This window comes from Taurulus bubalis (genome assembly GCF_910589615.1).
Source record: "Taurulus bubalis genome assembly, chromosome: 4".
NCBI classification, from domain to species: Eukaryota; Metazoa; Chordata; class Actinopteri; order Perciformes; family Cottidae; genus Taurulus; species Taurulus bubalis.
This window is the reverse complement of record NC_136592.1, coordinates 21,941,141-21,957,066: the sequence shown is the minus strand read 5'-3', so window position 1 is coordinate 21,957,066 and position 15,926 is coordinate 21,941,141. Positions and strand designations below refer to the sequence as shown.

Sequence of the window (15,926 nt, the reverse complement as noted above, 5' to 3'; positions counted from 1 at the left end):
TGGAAGCAATCAGCTAATTTCTGACAGCTGTGATAAAGAAAAAGGAAATAAAAAAGGACATTGATGGAGATCCATGAGCTGGTGGGGGATCGGGGTATTGCTTCAGTTATGCAAAAGGATAGGGGCAGTGTTAGTGGGTTAGACATTGTAAATGTAACATCTCAAAATTCAGATTGAGTCAAGAAGAAATGTGTAAAATACTTCCTCCCCCCACCCCTTCCCCCCACCCCCCCCCCCCCCCCCCCCCCTGCACATATTACTATACTTAGTAATTAGTGATAAATCATTTCAAATCATCTTTAAAATTAATAGGAAATACATCCTAATGCTTGAGATAGTCATTATGTACAATATATATTTCATAAAGCATCAATACTTTTACTTCACCCAATGGGAATAAAGCAGTAGCTGTTTTTGGAAGAAAAAAACCTTAATTGAGCTATAGTTTGTTTGATGACAATTCATGAAAGAATGTAGCCCTGCTTCGACCCCAAATCCCCTCTGTTCAATTTACATTTTCAATTAAATGTATTTTGTAAAGCCCAAAATCACAAATTTGCCTCAGAGGGCTTTATAATCTGTACACATACGACATCCTCTGTCCAGGGACCTACTCGCCGCAGATCAGGAAAAACTCCCCCCCAAAAAACTTTAACAGAGAGAAAAAGGGAAGACACCTTAGGGAGAGTAACAGAGGAGGATCCCTCTCCCCGGATGGACAGAAGTACAATAGATGTCATGTGTACTGAATGAACAACATAACAGTTACAGCACGTGCAATGCATAACAGAAATGATTCATATGAGAGTAGGCATAGGGAAATAGTTACAACAACCAGAAACAACAGCAACAGCGGATATAGTAAGTAATAATAATAACAATAATAATGATAATAAAATCAGTAATGTATTGGCAACACTAATTGTTGTCTTCCGTGAAAACCCACTGGAGTAGTTTGGGGGTCAAGCATCACGCTCAAGGACACAACAATTTGCGGTTATGCGCCAAAATGTCAGAGCTTTAGGCGACTAACACAGTATGCTCTATTAAGGACATGCATTTATAGTCCATGTCAACAACGCCAACACCAAAACATGCACACACTTACGGCCAGGAAAAAAGCACTCAACACACATACTGTATATCACAATGAATGGACAGATGCATTGATTGTGTATGAAACATGAATCAGATGTATGACGTGTTGGACCGGGCTTTTGCTGTGAAGGTCCCGGTCACACTGGTGTTTTAAGTGAGGATGTTGGCTATTTTGATTTTGTGCATCTGTTTTCCCATCCCTGAAATCTTTGAAGACTTGCTTTAGGCCCTTCACATTTAATGCCTTAGAGCTCTGTTCTGTATGAATTGCTTCTACATCACTGCAGTACATTTGCCATTGTTTTATTCCTTTGTCTTGTTCTGAATTCCTAAAAATCGCACAGAGTACATGAGAAAAGATTCTAATTTAAAATGTGTTCCCTACAGTATCACCCTATGAGGCATTAAACCATGCAGTACAGTTCACTGAGCTGTGTTCAACACTTCCCGGAAGAAGTGTCCTCTGTGTGACTTCTTGAGGAGGAAACGAAACTCAAACAATAACACTCAAAATGAATTTGTGCCAGACTATTTATAGCATGCAGATACTTCTGAAATATGAGTAAAAAAGAGAAAAAACAGCTTTTCTTTTTAGTCTCAACATCAATGGTCTGCCGTGTGACGTCAGAGAAGTGCACCCTATCGCAGCGCCATATTTAGAATGGCATTAAACGATGTTACAGGGGCTAGAAATTGCACAGTTGTCATGGATAACGAGGATCCTGCCTCAAGTCTGTGAAAACTAGGTATAGTATAGAGCAGGGGTATTCAACTCAAATTCAGCGAGGTCCAGTTAGAGAGAATTTCATCATGCAAAGGTCCTGAACATCACAATAATGTTCAATTTGCACGATATGATTTTGTGCCATATGCATTGAAGTAGCCAACAGTTGTATTAACATCTGTATGTAATCAACAACTGACTGTCAAATTAAATAAAGAAAATTAAATTGAATAACATCTAAACAATATTTATTATTACAGATTTCCAATTGAACTGGATTCATTATAAACAATACGCACTCTAATAATAAATAAATTATATTCTATTATTTCAAGTGAAATAAAGGCAGGATTTAAAATAGAAAGCTTTTGAAAAGTTTGACTGAATGTGATATGAAGTACTTCATTTAAAAAAAAATATTTAACTGAATTATCCTGCAGCTTTAAATTCAGTTTATTCGGGCGTCAAGCAATGTGGGGTTAGGAACTTTATCTGTGGTTATTAAACCACTCTGACCTCAGGGTTCTATGCTAAAAAGAGAAATGTGTGTGCAGGGACTTTATCTGTGGTTATTGAACTACTTGTTTCAGGTAATTTCTCCTCTCTGTTGACATCATTGTTGGTCAGTTAATTAATGTGTTAGGATTCTGATCACATTGGCCTCTTTGGTTTATTTTTCTGTGGATGTGAGTCGGTATGTTTGCTTAGCGCTTCACATAGCTGCTTTCAATATTGCTGAATGTGATACATATTGCTTTTGAACTGGTTGTGGGAATAATAAACATATAAGAGTCTGTCCATTATTGGTTCAAGGCTCTGGTTAAGCAGTATACATTTTTCTTTTTGGAGCGCCAAGTGAAATAACTTCTCTGACTCACATACTTTTTCCATATCGGGCCTCTCTCTCTCTCCTGTCGCTTCTATGTGTGTGACTATCTCACTTGAGTCGAGGGCGGTGCTTAACAGAATACACACATGTGATTGGCCGAGTAGGATCACGTGAGACGATTTACAAGGCGTGCAATTGGTCGGTGTGTTTCCTGGACCGCTGAACGAGAGCCGCAAAGACTAGAAAAGCTGCGCCGGTGAAATAGAAACGATCCATGAAAATGTAATAATCCTCAATTATCTATCGGTTTTCGGTACAGGGTCCAGAGACAACGGCGTCTGGGTTTGCCTGTTAGTGACGCCTGGCATAGAGTATAAAAGCAAGAAATGTCTCTCTCAAAGCCAACATGTACCAACTTGTCAAATACAGCAGCTTGGTCATTGGCCCCACGCTCTTCTTTCTGCTCGTCTTTTCAAAATTAACTTCTGTGTTCAATGGTAACAACTTGGCTAGGTTTAGACAACACAACTACTTGTTTGATTGTAGGAAAATATCGTGGTTTAGGTTAAAGTCAGAACGTTACACAACATTATGTAATTTTCAAGTTTGTCAACATTGACTTTTGGTTTCATATGGACACAAACATCTGTCTCTTGGGTGAAAGTCATGTCTTCTTTGACTCGTCTGTCTACCCCGACCTCCTCCCTATGAGGATTGTTTTACTCTTTATACTATGCCACCGGATATCCTCATAGTTTGAAGCTACGTGACGGATTTATACATAGTTTGAAGTACGTGACGGTTTAGCAAGTGAGCACGTGCTGCCCAAGCTTGATATGCCGATGAATAGACCAATGTTGGGTTCTCAAAATATTCAAATGGCGATCAGATACATACACGTTGTTTGAAGTGTAGCTGTCAATAGAAAAAGTCAAAAAGTCATTCAGGTGGTGAGATCTTGGCGACAAGTTATTCTGCGCTGACAGATGACATTTCTGTGAGGTTGCATCTGGAGTATGCTGGCGCTGAGGCAAAGCTGGCCTTTCACTCTGTCTGCCTAACTAGCATTCATCAGCAAACCTCATACACACACGTATACACACACACACACACACACACACACACACACACACACACACACACACATACACACACACACAAATGTAAATGGCAGATGGCTCTGTGCGTGTAATGTCCCTTCTCTTTGTCATATTGTATTGTGGTTTGTATATGCTGCAGTCATCACTGCCCTGCAAAGTCCTTGCAATTATGTTAATGACAAAAATATGATTTATTGCTTTGTTTTATTCTCACCTCACTGTCTTCCTTTATTTCTACGACAGAGGACTAGTCTGGTGTGGTGATCGATTACAACCACACAAGAGCGTTGATAAGCTAGTTCAACGGGATATACTGATTTTGTATCTTCTTTTTTCTTTCCTGTAGTTCCCTCTGCCATTTCTTCCTCTCTCTTCTCCTTCTTTTGTTGCCTCATTGCACACGCTGAACACGTGACAGCTCACTGTCAGTGTGTCCACCCTATTCAAATGAGGGCTGGCCTCGACTGCGCGTATCTCTGCCTTCATTTTGTGCTCAGAAGTACAGCAGCAAGCATGCATGGAGGCACAAGGTGGCAAAGGGATTCTCCCCCAGTGATTCATTTGAACTTTTCCTCTTTTTGAAATGGCATCACAGAGGCCTTGCATGATTAATGTCGCCACACTTACATACACTGTTCAACACAGAGTGCCAGCTGAATATTTGAAAAGCAAGAGCTTTTAAGAATGCCCAAAGGCAGGTCTGGGAATATTGTGGTTTGATTGGCAATCAGCTTTCTATTCAACCTTTCCAATAGTCTATGTAATGCCATACATTTAGAACACACCCACTAACTACTTGAATGGCACTGCATTTTTACAACAGTGTGCAAACCGGCTCATTAAAGGGTACCAATGCTGTGTTGTGTGTATATGTGAATAGAGCAAAAGTATTCCATACAGGAAGGATATAATTTCGGAAAAATGTTCTTGATTTAATTCACAATTTCACGACTACTTTAAAGTTTGCTGGTATTCGTCTATACAAACCAAAATTATGTGGACTTGTGTGCCTTTCATTAATAAAATCTAAGGGCTCCAATCAGTGATGGCACAAAGAGAGACATAACACTTAGAAGTTTGTTTGGTCTCCGATCTACTTCAAAAGACAAGTGAGAAGTGATACGAGGAAAGGCACAATACAGGAGTTCTTTCCTGCATTCCACGCCCATCATTTCCAAGAAAGGATGTTCGCAAGAAGCAAACAATCCAAATTTGTTTGTGCTGATTTGCAGCAGAATAAAAACAAGGAAGAAAGAGAAAAGAATATGAAGGAGAGAATTGTTCGGGAGACACCGGTAGCAGGATTGTCTGTTCTGCAAAGAGAGTTGGAGGTAAATAAATCAATCAATAATTACAACTGATATTTCCCGTGCCCTGTGTCTTGCATTCTCCTTGGCTTGGTTGTTGCTGCTGTCATTGCCTGTCAAAACACATCTTTACACTACCGGATTTGGACTTGCAGACAGGTCGAGATATTTAACTCGTTTAGCCCCAGCAAAGCCCCAGCCATTTTTTTTTTAAAATTCCGAATGGTTTGCATACCCATACTCAATACAGAATATATCCTCAACCACAAGGGCTATTTGAATAATTTCAAAAAGTATAATATACAGAAAACACTTATGAGACCAGTTACGAGGTTCATATAGCAGTATATATGTTACTGGTTTATTGGTTGATGATAGAACACAGGAAAGAAAAAAAACTTCCAGGATGTATTTCATCTTTGTAATTACTTCGAGACATATTTATTTATGGTTGAATTGTGTTATAAACATGTAAAATGGCAGTTTTTTTGCTATGTCACATCAGTAGCTTTGGTATCGAGTCATGGGAGTATGAGTACTTGGAGAGTGAGGAAGAGCTCCTGATGAAGAATTCTGCCCCCATTTTTGGGGGCACCTGCGATATATATCTCACCTGCGTCTCCAACACATTGGCACATCTCACAGATTGCGTCTTTGAAAATTCCCACATAGCAATCGTCACTGATGGCAAGTGACATTTTGCTTCCGATTTGGGGCTTTTGTATGTGATCTCCAAAAACTCACAACAATCTAATTCATAATATATTATAAGCGAGAATTATGCAACATCTCCGCAATAATATTTGTAATATTTACTTAATGTATACAACAATAAAGTAATTCAGAGATCAGGTGAATTGTATCTGGGCACAAAAGTCTACAATGGGTAAATTAATACGATATATGGATTCCTTACATTAAGTGAAACAAAACATCTGTTAAATGGCGTCTAGGCCTTGAGGGAAACAGCCCGACTAGTAGCTGAAAAGGTTGCTTTGATCTATGACATTAGCAACAGTATGAATTGCAGAAAAGCAATATAACATCTGCACGCGTCTTGTGTCAAAGTACTCTTTATTAACACTAACCCTGAACTAAAGCCTCCACCCTGCACCGCCCATCGCCTCAAAGAAATACAAGCTTGTCTGGGGCTTTGATTATTTTTCAGTAGGATATGTGGAATGACAAACAGCAGTTCATTATAAAGCACTGAGCCTCTAAGAAGTAGTCTGACTCGTGAGTAGCATTTATTAAAATATCCCGTGTTTTCACTTATATTGTGACTGACCAACAGAGCAGCCCTGATCGTCACATATTATCCTCTAGTGGAGTGTCTTCTTGGTGACTCCACGCTGAGACTCTGATGCTTCACTTTGCACCTTTTGCCTCTGAGAATAAACAACAAGATCCATCCAGTGAGAGCAATGGGAACTTTTCTAATTATTGCCACAATCATAATCATGCTTGTGTCGCAGAAATGCCTCTCTGGGCTCTGTAGTCCCGTTGCTAGATGGATGGGGGCACACAGGGAAAATGCTAATCAACATCCGACCTCATTAACTTATTGGTGACTGGGGTACAGCAAAAGAGCCTCTTCACTCCGTTTAAGGGTGGATGTAATCAGAAGCAACATCTACCCATAGTTCCTTCTCAGGGGAAAGGGAAAGGTACAAAGCTCTGAAAACATACTCACAGTAAGTCCTCAGCATGGGAAAACCATTTGGATTATAATTGGATTCATGAAGAAATGTATTTGACTAGCTTCATCAAATAGTGTGATTATTTAAATGTCAATCATTGAGATTTCCTTGGTATTTTCTCTGAATTGTTTTTCTCTCTGTGGGAACCCACTTGTACTATAGATAGTGAGGGAATCCTGTTTGTCATGGCCAACTTCAAAAGCAGGCATTGACCACATCTTACAGAAAAGTAGCCAACATTCAGCACAACTATACAATAAAACACACTATGGTGCACTTTCCTACCTCTTCCCACTGGTGGATGTAGCGAATTAGTCTCGAGAGACGCAGGAGTCGCAGCAAGCTAAGAATCTTTGTGAAGCGGACAATCCGCAAGGCGCGCGCCGTCTTGTAGAAATCCGAATCGATACGCGTCTCCACGATGAGGAAGATGTAGTCCACGGGGATGGAGGAGATGAAGTCCACCACAAACCAACTCCGCAAGTATTTGATCTTAATCTGTTGCGGATCCAAGATGATCTCTGTGTTGTCCTCCTTGACGATACCAGTCCTGAAATTGAGGACCAGATCCATGAGGAAGAAGGTATCGGAGACCACGTTGAACACAATCCAGGGTGGCGTATGTTCATCCTTGAAGAATGTGATGCCCACAGGGATGATGATGAGGTTGCCCACCATCAGCAGCAGCATGGTCAAGTCCCAGTAAAACCTTATTGCAAACAGAAATGGAGAAAGACAGAGATGGGATGGTAAAAGAGTCAGAACATAGCAAAAATGTTCTAGCTAATGCTTAGACTCATCCTGCCAAGTTAGAGGGTATCACTAATCGTCTGTGTTTTTTTTTAACTAATTATATATGGACTGTATGATGTATGATATAACAACTGTGTGTATATCTCGTTGCGTCATGCAGTAAATACACTACCGCTCAAAGTATGGGCGGGCCATTGATGAGGATATGAATATGAATCCTACCTCTTTTTAGAAAATGGCCTAACCACAATACATCAACTCACATGCCCACTGCAACTGCTTGGCAAACATTGCAGACGTATAAAGATTGTTTCTATCCAACCAAAGATTTACAGTACAAGCAACCAATGATGGGACCCACTCTGGGACTCATCATCTCTTTATCTTTATTATTTTACCTTTGGGTGTGCATGTGTGGTGGAAGCCAGCATATCCACACAGGATGCAATGATAGCGTAATAGCCGATATGTAACTTCTCTACTATGCCAGGCGACAGCTTGACAGGAAAGCTATTTGTGCTAGTACTGTAAATCACAACTCAAAGGTCAATGAGGGTTAAATGTTAATTACAAACTGTACTGTGACCTCATCCGTCTTCTAGGCCTGAGAGTGTGTATATATATTGCACTCTTTGCTGGCTTGATAATTGCATCCGGATTGGCTTTGTGTTAAGGGTGATATAACCTGGATACTCCAGAGATTGCACTGTGAGGGGGTCCTGCATGATGGACCAGCCCAGTGAGCTTTGATGATGTACCCACCTCACTATTAACTGGGCCACAATGATCTGTCTACGTCCAAAGCCAATTTCAAGAGCAAGGCCATAAGAAACCAGGAAGAAAGGATATACATAACCAGGGTATAATGCATTTTTACTGCAAGCTAGCAGGTCTACAGCAAAACTGCAGGCTGCTAGTAGCAGACACTTGAGTTGTAATGTGCTCAGGTTACAGGTTAACAAGAGCATTTCACACATGCATGCATACATGTAAAGTATACACAGACACATATCTCAGGTTCATATTGCACACACAGAAACATATACACATACACACACTGAGGAAACAAGGACAGTAATTGGAATTCTTTAAAGTAAAAGGGTATCTACTGTTCCAGCTCGTTGTCAAGAGGAGTTATATTTAGACAGACCTTGCTACCACTGTTTTCTCATGTTAAGACTGAAAGCCCAACAGGACAAGAAAAACGTCAAAGGAAGAAACACGAACATAGATTATGACATTTGTTCTTCATATTGCCATGTTATCTAATGTCCTAAATGCTAAATAGTATGTGCATTTTTTTTGCATCCACTCAGCTGCAGCTTACTACTAGAATGCAAGTGTGCTCCCAGCATTTGACAGAGCAATGATTTAAAAGTGTTCTGTTTCTAAAGAAAAATGTAAATATGTCCCTTTGTTTTACTATATGTATCAACTGTGATGACTCAACCGCAACCGAGTCACCAGAAAATCTTGGCATTGTAGCAGGGCTCTCAAGTGTCACGCATTGAGCGTGACTGTCACGCATTTCGGTCTTAAGTCACGCCCTCCCGCCACACATCGTATTTCTCAAAAAAAACTCTAGGCTATTTAATGTGCCGCAGCGCACAAACATGACCTGGTCGCGCTGCCCTCACCATGGAGGAATCAAGCACGTCTCCCCCGAATCCCCTGCCAATCAAAAAAAAGAAATGGGCTACACGAATAGCCAATCAGAAAAACATATCTGTTGTATCTGGGTGAAATGTAATCCAGCAACCAATGAAAATAAAGCAAATAATAATATGGGGAGAAGGGGGGCTGGTCCCTGCGGGGAGGAGGAGGAGGAGGAGGATATGTCACTCTTACCTGTCTTAAAAACTTGAGAGCCCTGTTGTAGGTTTCTGCAAACCACGAGATAATTTGAATGTCGAGTTGTCTGAACCAAAAGATATTCCTAAAAGTTTCAAATCAGTGTTGTATCATTTGGAGAAATGCACAATTACACATGGTTAGCGTTGTGAAATCATTGGTTAGCTTTCAACAACAAAACAACAACCGCCATCAGCAGACTTTCTTACATAGAGTTACGTAACAAGCGTACCAATTTTACACAAGCATAAAGTCCACATTTAGTTTTTTGTTTTGCACAGTAGAACAGCGGCCTCCTGGTATAAAATCATGTATATTTTCCCATCCACCCTTAGTGATCTCGCGTCTTACTATGCCACATAACTTTCATACTAAATAACTTTAGTAAAGTGACGGTACTACATCACTTGCTCTGCATGTCGCCCGTCACTTGTTTTACTAACTCACTTGCTCCACATTGTGTCCACATTTAATGTTTCTATTGATGCCAACATTCTTTCCTGTTCAACCCTGTCTCCTAAAAATTACATTCCCCCAGAACTAATACGCATTCCCAATTACGTTTGATCAGAAACGTATCTCCTCCCTAATTATGTTTGTGTTTGACTTATTACACATACGTTGATTATACACGTATACGTTGATTATACACGTATAAGTTGATTAAACACGTATGTTGATTATACACGTATTTTTGTTTTATTGTTTTTATGTTTGTGTTTGACGTGTTACAAATATGTTTATAATCGTGTGTTTGTGTTATTGTTTTCTTGCTTTATTTAAGCATATTTTAATTTTTAAACCCTGCGGAGAAAAAAGAAAAGAGGGGCGGCCCGGGCCGGGTGCCGGCCGCACCGGGAGCCCGAGGGTCAGACGCACTGGGAGGCGAAGACCGCTTGCCCGCCGTTGTTAGGCCAGTCTTCAGACTGCTTGCACCAGGGCTCGGTCTTCAGACGCTTGGCGTCGCCGTCAGGCCGTCGCCGTCAGGCCGTCGGTAACAGCCTCCTTCGTGCCGGCTTCGGTCTTCTCTGAGTCGGGTTGTTTGTGAATGCAGCCCAAGATGTGTGATAAACTCCATCTAGTGTGTTCAGAACATTTCTGACCACATACAAACATCTTAACTGTAACAGTATGTTGTGTTGTGACTTATTACAATATTTTTGTAAGACCAGTACAGTTAAGATGTTTGGATGTGGTCAGAAATGTTCTGAACACATTCATATCAGTTAGTATTTTGAAAACCGGATGTTGGGTCCCGTGACTCCTTCCGTTCGTTTGAATATTTTTCACGTCAGATTCTGCACTTGATGTGACCACAGAGATCCGAGTGTCTGCTGATGATCGCAGTGGTTTACTGCACTAGATGGAGTTCATCACACACTTTGGGCTGCATTCACAAACAACCCGACTCAGAGAAGACCGGAGCCGCGCGAAGGAGGCTGTTACCGACGGCCTGACGGCGACGGCAAGCGTTTGAAGACCGAGTCCCGGTGCGGCCGGTCCTCCCGGTGCTCGCCTCCCGGTGCGGCCGACTCTCGGGCTCTCGGGCTCCCGGTGTGGCTGGCGCCCGGCCCGGGCCGGCCGGCTGTCACTGGCCGGCTGTCACTGGCCTCATCCAGGCCCTCTTTTCTTTTTTCTCCGCAGAGTTTAAAAATTAAAATATGCTTAAATAAAGCAAGAAAGCAATAACACAAACACACAATTATAAAGTTATTTGTAATACGTCAAACACAAACATAAAAACAATAAAACAAAAATACGTGTATAATCAACATACGTGTTTAATCAACGTATACGTGTATAATCAACGTATACGTGTATAATCAACGTATGTGTAATACGTCAAACACAAACATAACCAGGAAGGAGATACGTTTCTGATCAAATGTAATTGGGAATGCATATTAGTTCTGGGGGAACGTAATTTTTAGGAGACAGGGTTGTCCTGTTAAATGGACTGAAACCGCATACGAATCATTTTAACATTTAAAAGGCCAATGTCAGTCTTTTTGCATTTCTGCAGTTTCTTTTCTACGAAATACAGTCACAAACTGGGCCAGATAGGGTGCCGGATTACCTTCTAATTCACAATAAAATTTGATCATAAACCAAAGTATCGGAGAAATGGACTTTGAGCTGATGATGCATGCACTTTGAGTTCAACAACTGGGTATTTTTCAGAACCACAAAAGAATAAGACAAGCAATAGAGGTAAAGCCTGACAAAGATATATGGCTTCAGTTAGATGATGCTGTATGAATGAAAGAAGTAGAAAAAGAAGTGCCGGAGGAGAGCTTCTTAATATCTTTGCAGAAAGAACAAGACAGCATGCTGTCTGAGACCTCTGGAAGGCACCCTGGCAAAACTACTGCTGCCACCTGTTTGAGTAAGCCTTACTTGTTATAGGATGGTGAGGATGGGTGGGATTGATAGCAGCTCTTATATGTTCACTGTGAAAATGCATCTTTCTAAATATGAAAAAAAATGCACCACACAAAAAACTACAACCAAAACAAATCAGGGCATGGCACCTTTTTGTAGTGCCATTGGATTTTCAAATAAATCAATAAACTGGCGGAAGACGTCCTACGACCATCAGTGAGTTTGAGGTCTCCCCTTAATTGTGATTGACACACTTTAATGTTTTGGGAAGGAAATCGCTCAGTATACAGACTTTCAAAGAGCTGGAATCCTTGTGGATTTTTAAGTGTTTTTATGTGTATGTGTAGATTGTGTATATACATGCATGTGTTCTCTTGTGTGTGTGTGTGTGTGTGTGTGTGTGTGTGTGTGTGTGTGTGTGTGTGTGTGTGTGTGTGTGTGTGTGCGTGCGTGCGTGCGTGTGTAGAGTAAATGCTCGGGATTTCTCCTTTTCACTCTTGTGGTTGCCTTCTGATGGAGGTCAGGCCACCTAAACATAGCAGGGATCCATTTACTGTGTTTTATTATTCACTGGGACCCTGACATAGAAGAACATTGCTCTATAAATATAGTTGGGCGAGTGCGGGATGTTAGGCGGACATTTCAAAGGCATTAAACAATCCCATATCTCTGTATGCATCCCAAATCACTGACTCATGCTGTGTGCTGGTATGCCACTTGTCTTGAAATAAAATGAAAGCAAAATGCAGCGACCTTGCAGTGGTGCTGTGAAGGTGATATTACCAAGTGTTTAAGGAGAAGGAAACATCTCATTTGAAACGGTTTTATCTTATCTTAAATCCAATTTATGTTTATTAAAGCAATTCCAGCAATTAAATAACTTGTTTTATGTAAAAACAAATAATGAGCAAAATGGGGAAACTGCTAATGAATTCAAATTTTTCCTACACATACTTTTTGCTTTCATTTGGATGTAAACAACGCTTTTGTAAAAATGCAAAATAGATCAGATAAAAACATAGATATAATCTACATAATCTATATAATCTACGGAATAACTTGGCCAGACCTTGAGTATGTTTGTATGATTATATGACCACTGGGAAACATCAGAGCTGTCCGTAACGACAAGGAAGTAGACTAAAAAAGCATTTCAATTGAACACCAGCAAAGCAGAGAACCACTGGAAACATTGGGAATGAGAAGCAGAATAGCCCACACGTAACTTGTTGTGGGGAGTGTTCAATGTACTGACGAGGGGAGCCCTGACATTTTGCTGTCTGTAGGGATGGAGCCAAAGCCCACTCTGCTCTCCGGTGGGATGACCAGGGACGGCAGGAACATGTTGTCACCCTCAGAGTGCATCTGACTACATGATAAGCCTCTCTCAGTCTCCTCACCCTGCTACCTGAAAGGAACTGTGAGCCACCAAAAACAGCCTGAAATGGACACACGCTTACCTTTCAGGAGTAGCCTATATTTAAATTGAAGGGGCACGGGGGATACAGGAATGTGGGGTGTATACAGTCCTGCACATATACGGGGGGTATATGTTTGTATTTGGGCATGCATAGGTGTGTGCTATTGTTTAGATTATCCTTGTAGAGATGTCTATCTGTTGGCTGTCATGCTGGGAGAGTGATGGCAAAGCTTGCAAGCAGATCATCTGTCATGTCAGGTGCAAGTGGCAGACAGCATTTAACAGCGCCTCCTTTTATTCTGCACCACATTGACTGAATGGGAACAGCAGAAGAACAGTGAGTACTCCCAGACTGCATTTCTACAAGGGCACTAGCCAACATTGTCTGCACTGTAAATGTGATTTGGGCTGATTCAATTATAGGAATGTATCTGTTTTGAATGAGAAAGCCGCTTCCCTCTTGAATAATTAATTAATGTGTGTGCGTGCGTGTGTGTGCGTGTGTGTGCGTGTGTGTGTGTGTGTGTGTGTGTGTGTGTTAATTGGCAAATCCAGTGCTGAGAAATTAAGCCAACACTGGCAAAAACTAAAATTCTAAAATGTGTGGCTAGCTCTAAAAGCGAGTCAATATCCATAGACCTCCATGTTAAAATGGCCAACTTTATCTGGCACAAAAAAGTAAGGCATAATTGCTTTGAGTGACAAATGGGGGCCATACCAGGTCGCTAGCTGCTAACTGCTAGCTCCTAGCTGCTAACGGCTAGCTTCTAGCTGTCTGCTTTGCAACACCCAGGACCACCTCACCCCCAGCAGCTCTCTGCACATTTTTGGATTAGATTAAAAATCACTCCAAGATACCAAATCAGGACACCAAGACTTGGTATATTTGACTGGTGGCGATCTCTGCTAAAATTGCATTTTTCAGCGTTTAGATGTCTTGTTCTGGAAATTGCTTAGTAACCCCCTTATTGTTATTATACACAAGGAAATTAATATAATATGCAGAAACTATTTTTAGAATAGGTAAAGACAATACATTTTAATCCATGCAAAAAAATTGCACATTTTAAAATTGCATGGAATTAAAATAACGTGGGTGTATCTGTAAAAGGGAGTCTTGTAGGTACCCATAGAACCCATTTTCATTTGGGTATCTTCAGATGAGAAGTCAAGAGACACCGATGAAAATGTCCATACCTGTTATTCAAAACAAAATCCTAGCCTAACTTCGGAGCTATATTTACCCTCCTTCCCCCACAAGCTTGCATAACATTTGTACCAATGGATGCTTTGGGTCGTTAAGCTTTAAAACTGAACCCGCTACAACCTATTGAAGAGAGTAATGTCGGCCAAGATCCTCGGTCTGTGGTTTAAGGACACAGAATCTAAATCGATATTTAAATGGATCCTTAATGCTTAACTTGCGTTGAGATAAATTAATTAACAACATTTACAGGAACCACATAACCTGATGGAGGTCTATGGACCGAAAACTTTTCCACACTTGTCGACCTAGGTGTGCAAAAGTTTGCCCTTTTAATATCATAATGCATACATGTAGTTTGCCATGTGTGATGTTTAATAAGCCACTCTAATGTAATGTTCTATAACTTAATTTAAAATGTGTCAATTAGTGTTAAAGGCAGAGTGAGGGTAAGTTATTACTTATTTATTTAGCTAATTTACGAAGTAACAAATAGCTAATTTAAATTGTTCAACTTAAAAGATAACTGACAGACCAACAACCTCATTTTACCCCATTGTCATTTTTGAATGAATACATTAGGAAGATTACAAATTAAGCATGAAAGGCTCCTGTGAGATAGAAAAAAACACTACATTTTACATAAGCTACACTTAGCAAGAAGAAGAGAGGTAATCTATGATAAAGCCTATCACAATTACCAGGAGAACATCTGTAACAGAAAAAAGTGCCTGTTTATTACCCATAAAAGAGTAGGTCATTTGTGTACACACGCCAGTTGGCACTCAAGATGTAAGTGTCTCAGGAGAAAAAAGAAATTGGTTAAAAGGGTTAATCCTATTTTTGTTGTCACCTGCTCCAATGAACTGTCATAACGGTGCTGTCTTTGCCAAGCACAAACAGCAGGCATACTGCAAATGACAATGGGGCTGTGCAGTTGCAGGTGGCTATATTTAGGTTAGACACGGTGTTTTATCAAACTATGGCAGATTTCATCAGAGGAAGAGGCAAATCTCTACAACCTCAGGCTACAAGAAAACAGAGGGATTTACTAAATACCCAGAGGGGAGAGGTAAAATCAACTGAAAGGAGTCAACCTTACCTAACACTTATAAAAGAGATCCAGAGACCAGAAGTAGTTCTATTGGAGGTCATGAAGGTAAGGGTGTTTATTCACCCAAAAGCTCTGTACAGGACTATTATTCAACACAGCCAAGCGAAAGACAATGTTAATGTCACATCTGCTGCAGAAGAACATTTTCTAATAGATATGCCCCTCTTAATGATCGGAAACTGACAAATGTGAAAGAACAATGCGCGCAGCCACCGAAATACAAAACACAAGTGTGGAAAATGCGATCACAAAAGGTCTTTTGAATTACATTAACACATTACTGGTAAAATTTGACAACAACTGAATCTAAGTTATTAACTGTTACAGCAGTATTAAAAGCGCACCAGGGAAATTAACCTGCATCAGTTATGATCAACTGACAAACTTTAGGTCAAACTTTTGTTATGTTTGAAAAGTATTTTGCATGCAGTCTTTTAATTTTAA

The 15,926-nt window shown here is 40.5% G+C and overlaps 1 protein-coding gene across 1 annotated transcript in view; it reads right to left on the bottom strand.

The window, feature by feature from the left end:
- hcn4 (hyperpolarization activated cyclic nucleotide-gated potassium channel 4) overlaps nucleotides 1–15,926 on the bottom strand; it is a gene marked incomplete at both ends in the record, with an annotated part of 59,103 nt that overhangs the window by 32,246 nt on the left and 10,931 nt on the right. The window contains one exon of the mRNA XM_079217570.1: nucleotides 7,044–7,467. Within this exon, the coding sequence (XP_079073696.1) occupies nucleotides 7,044–7,467 (424 nt within the window). The remainder of the gene's footprint in view (nucleotides 1–7,043; nucleotides 7,468–15,926) is intronic.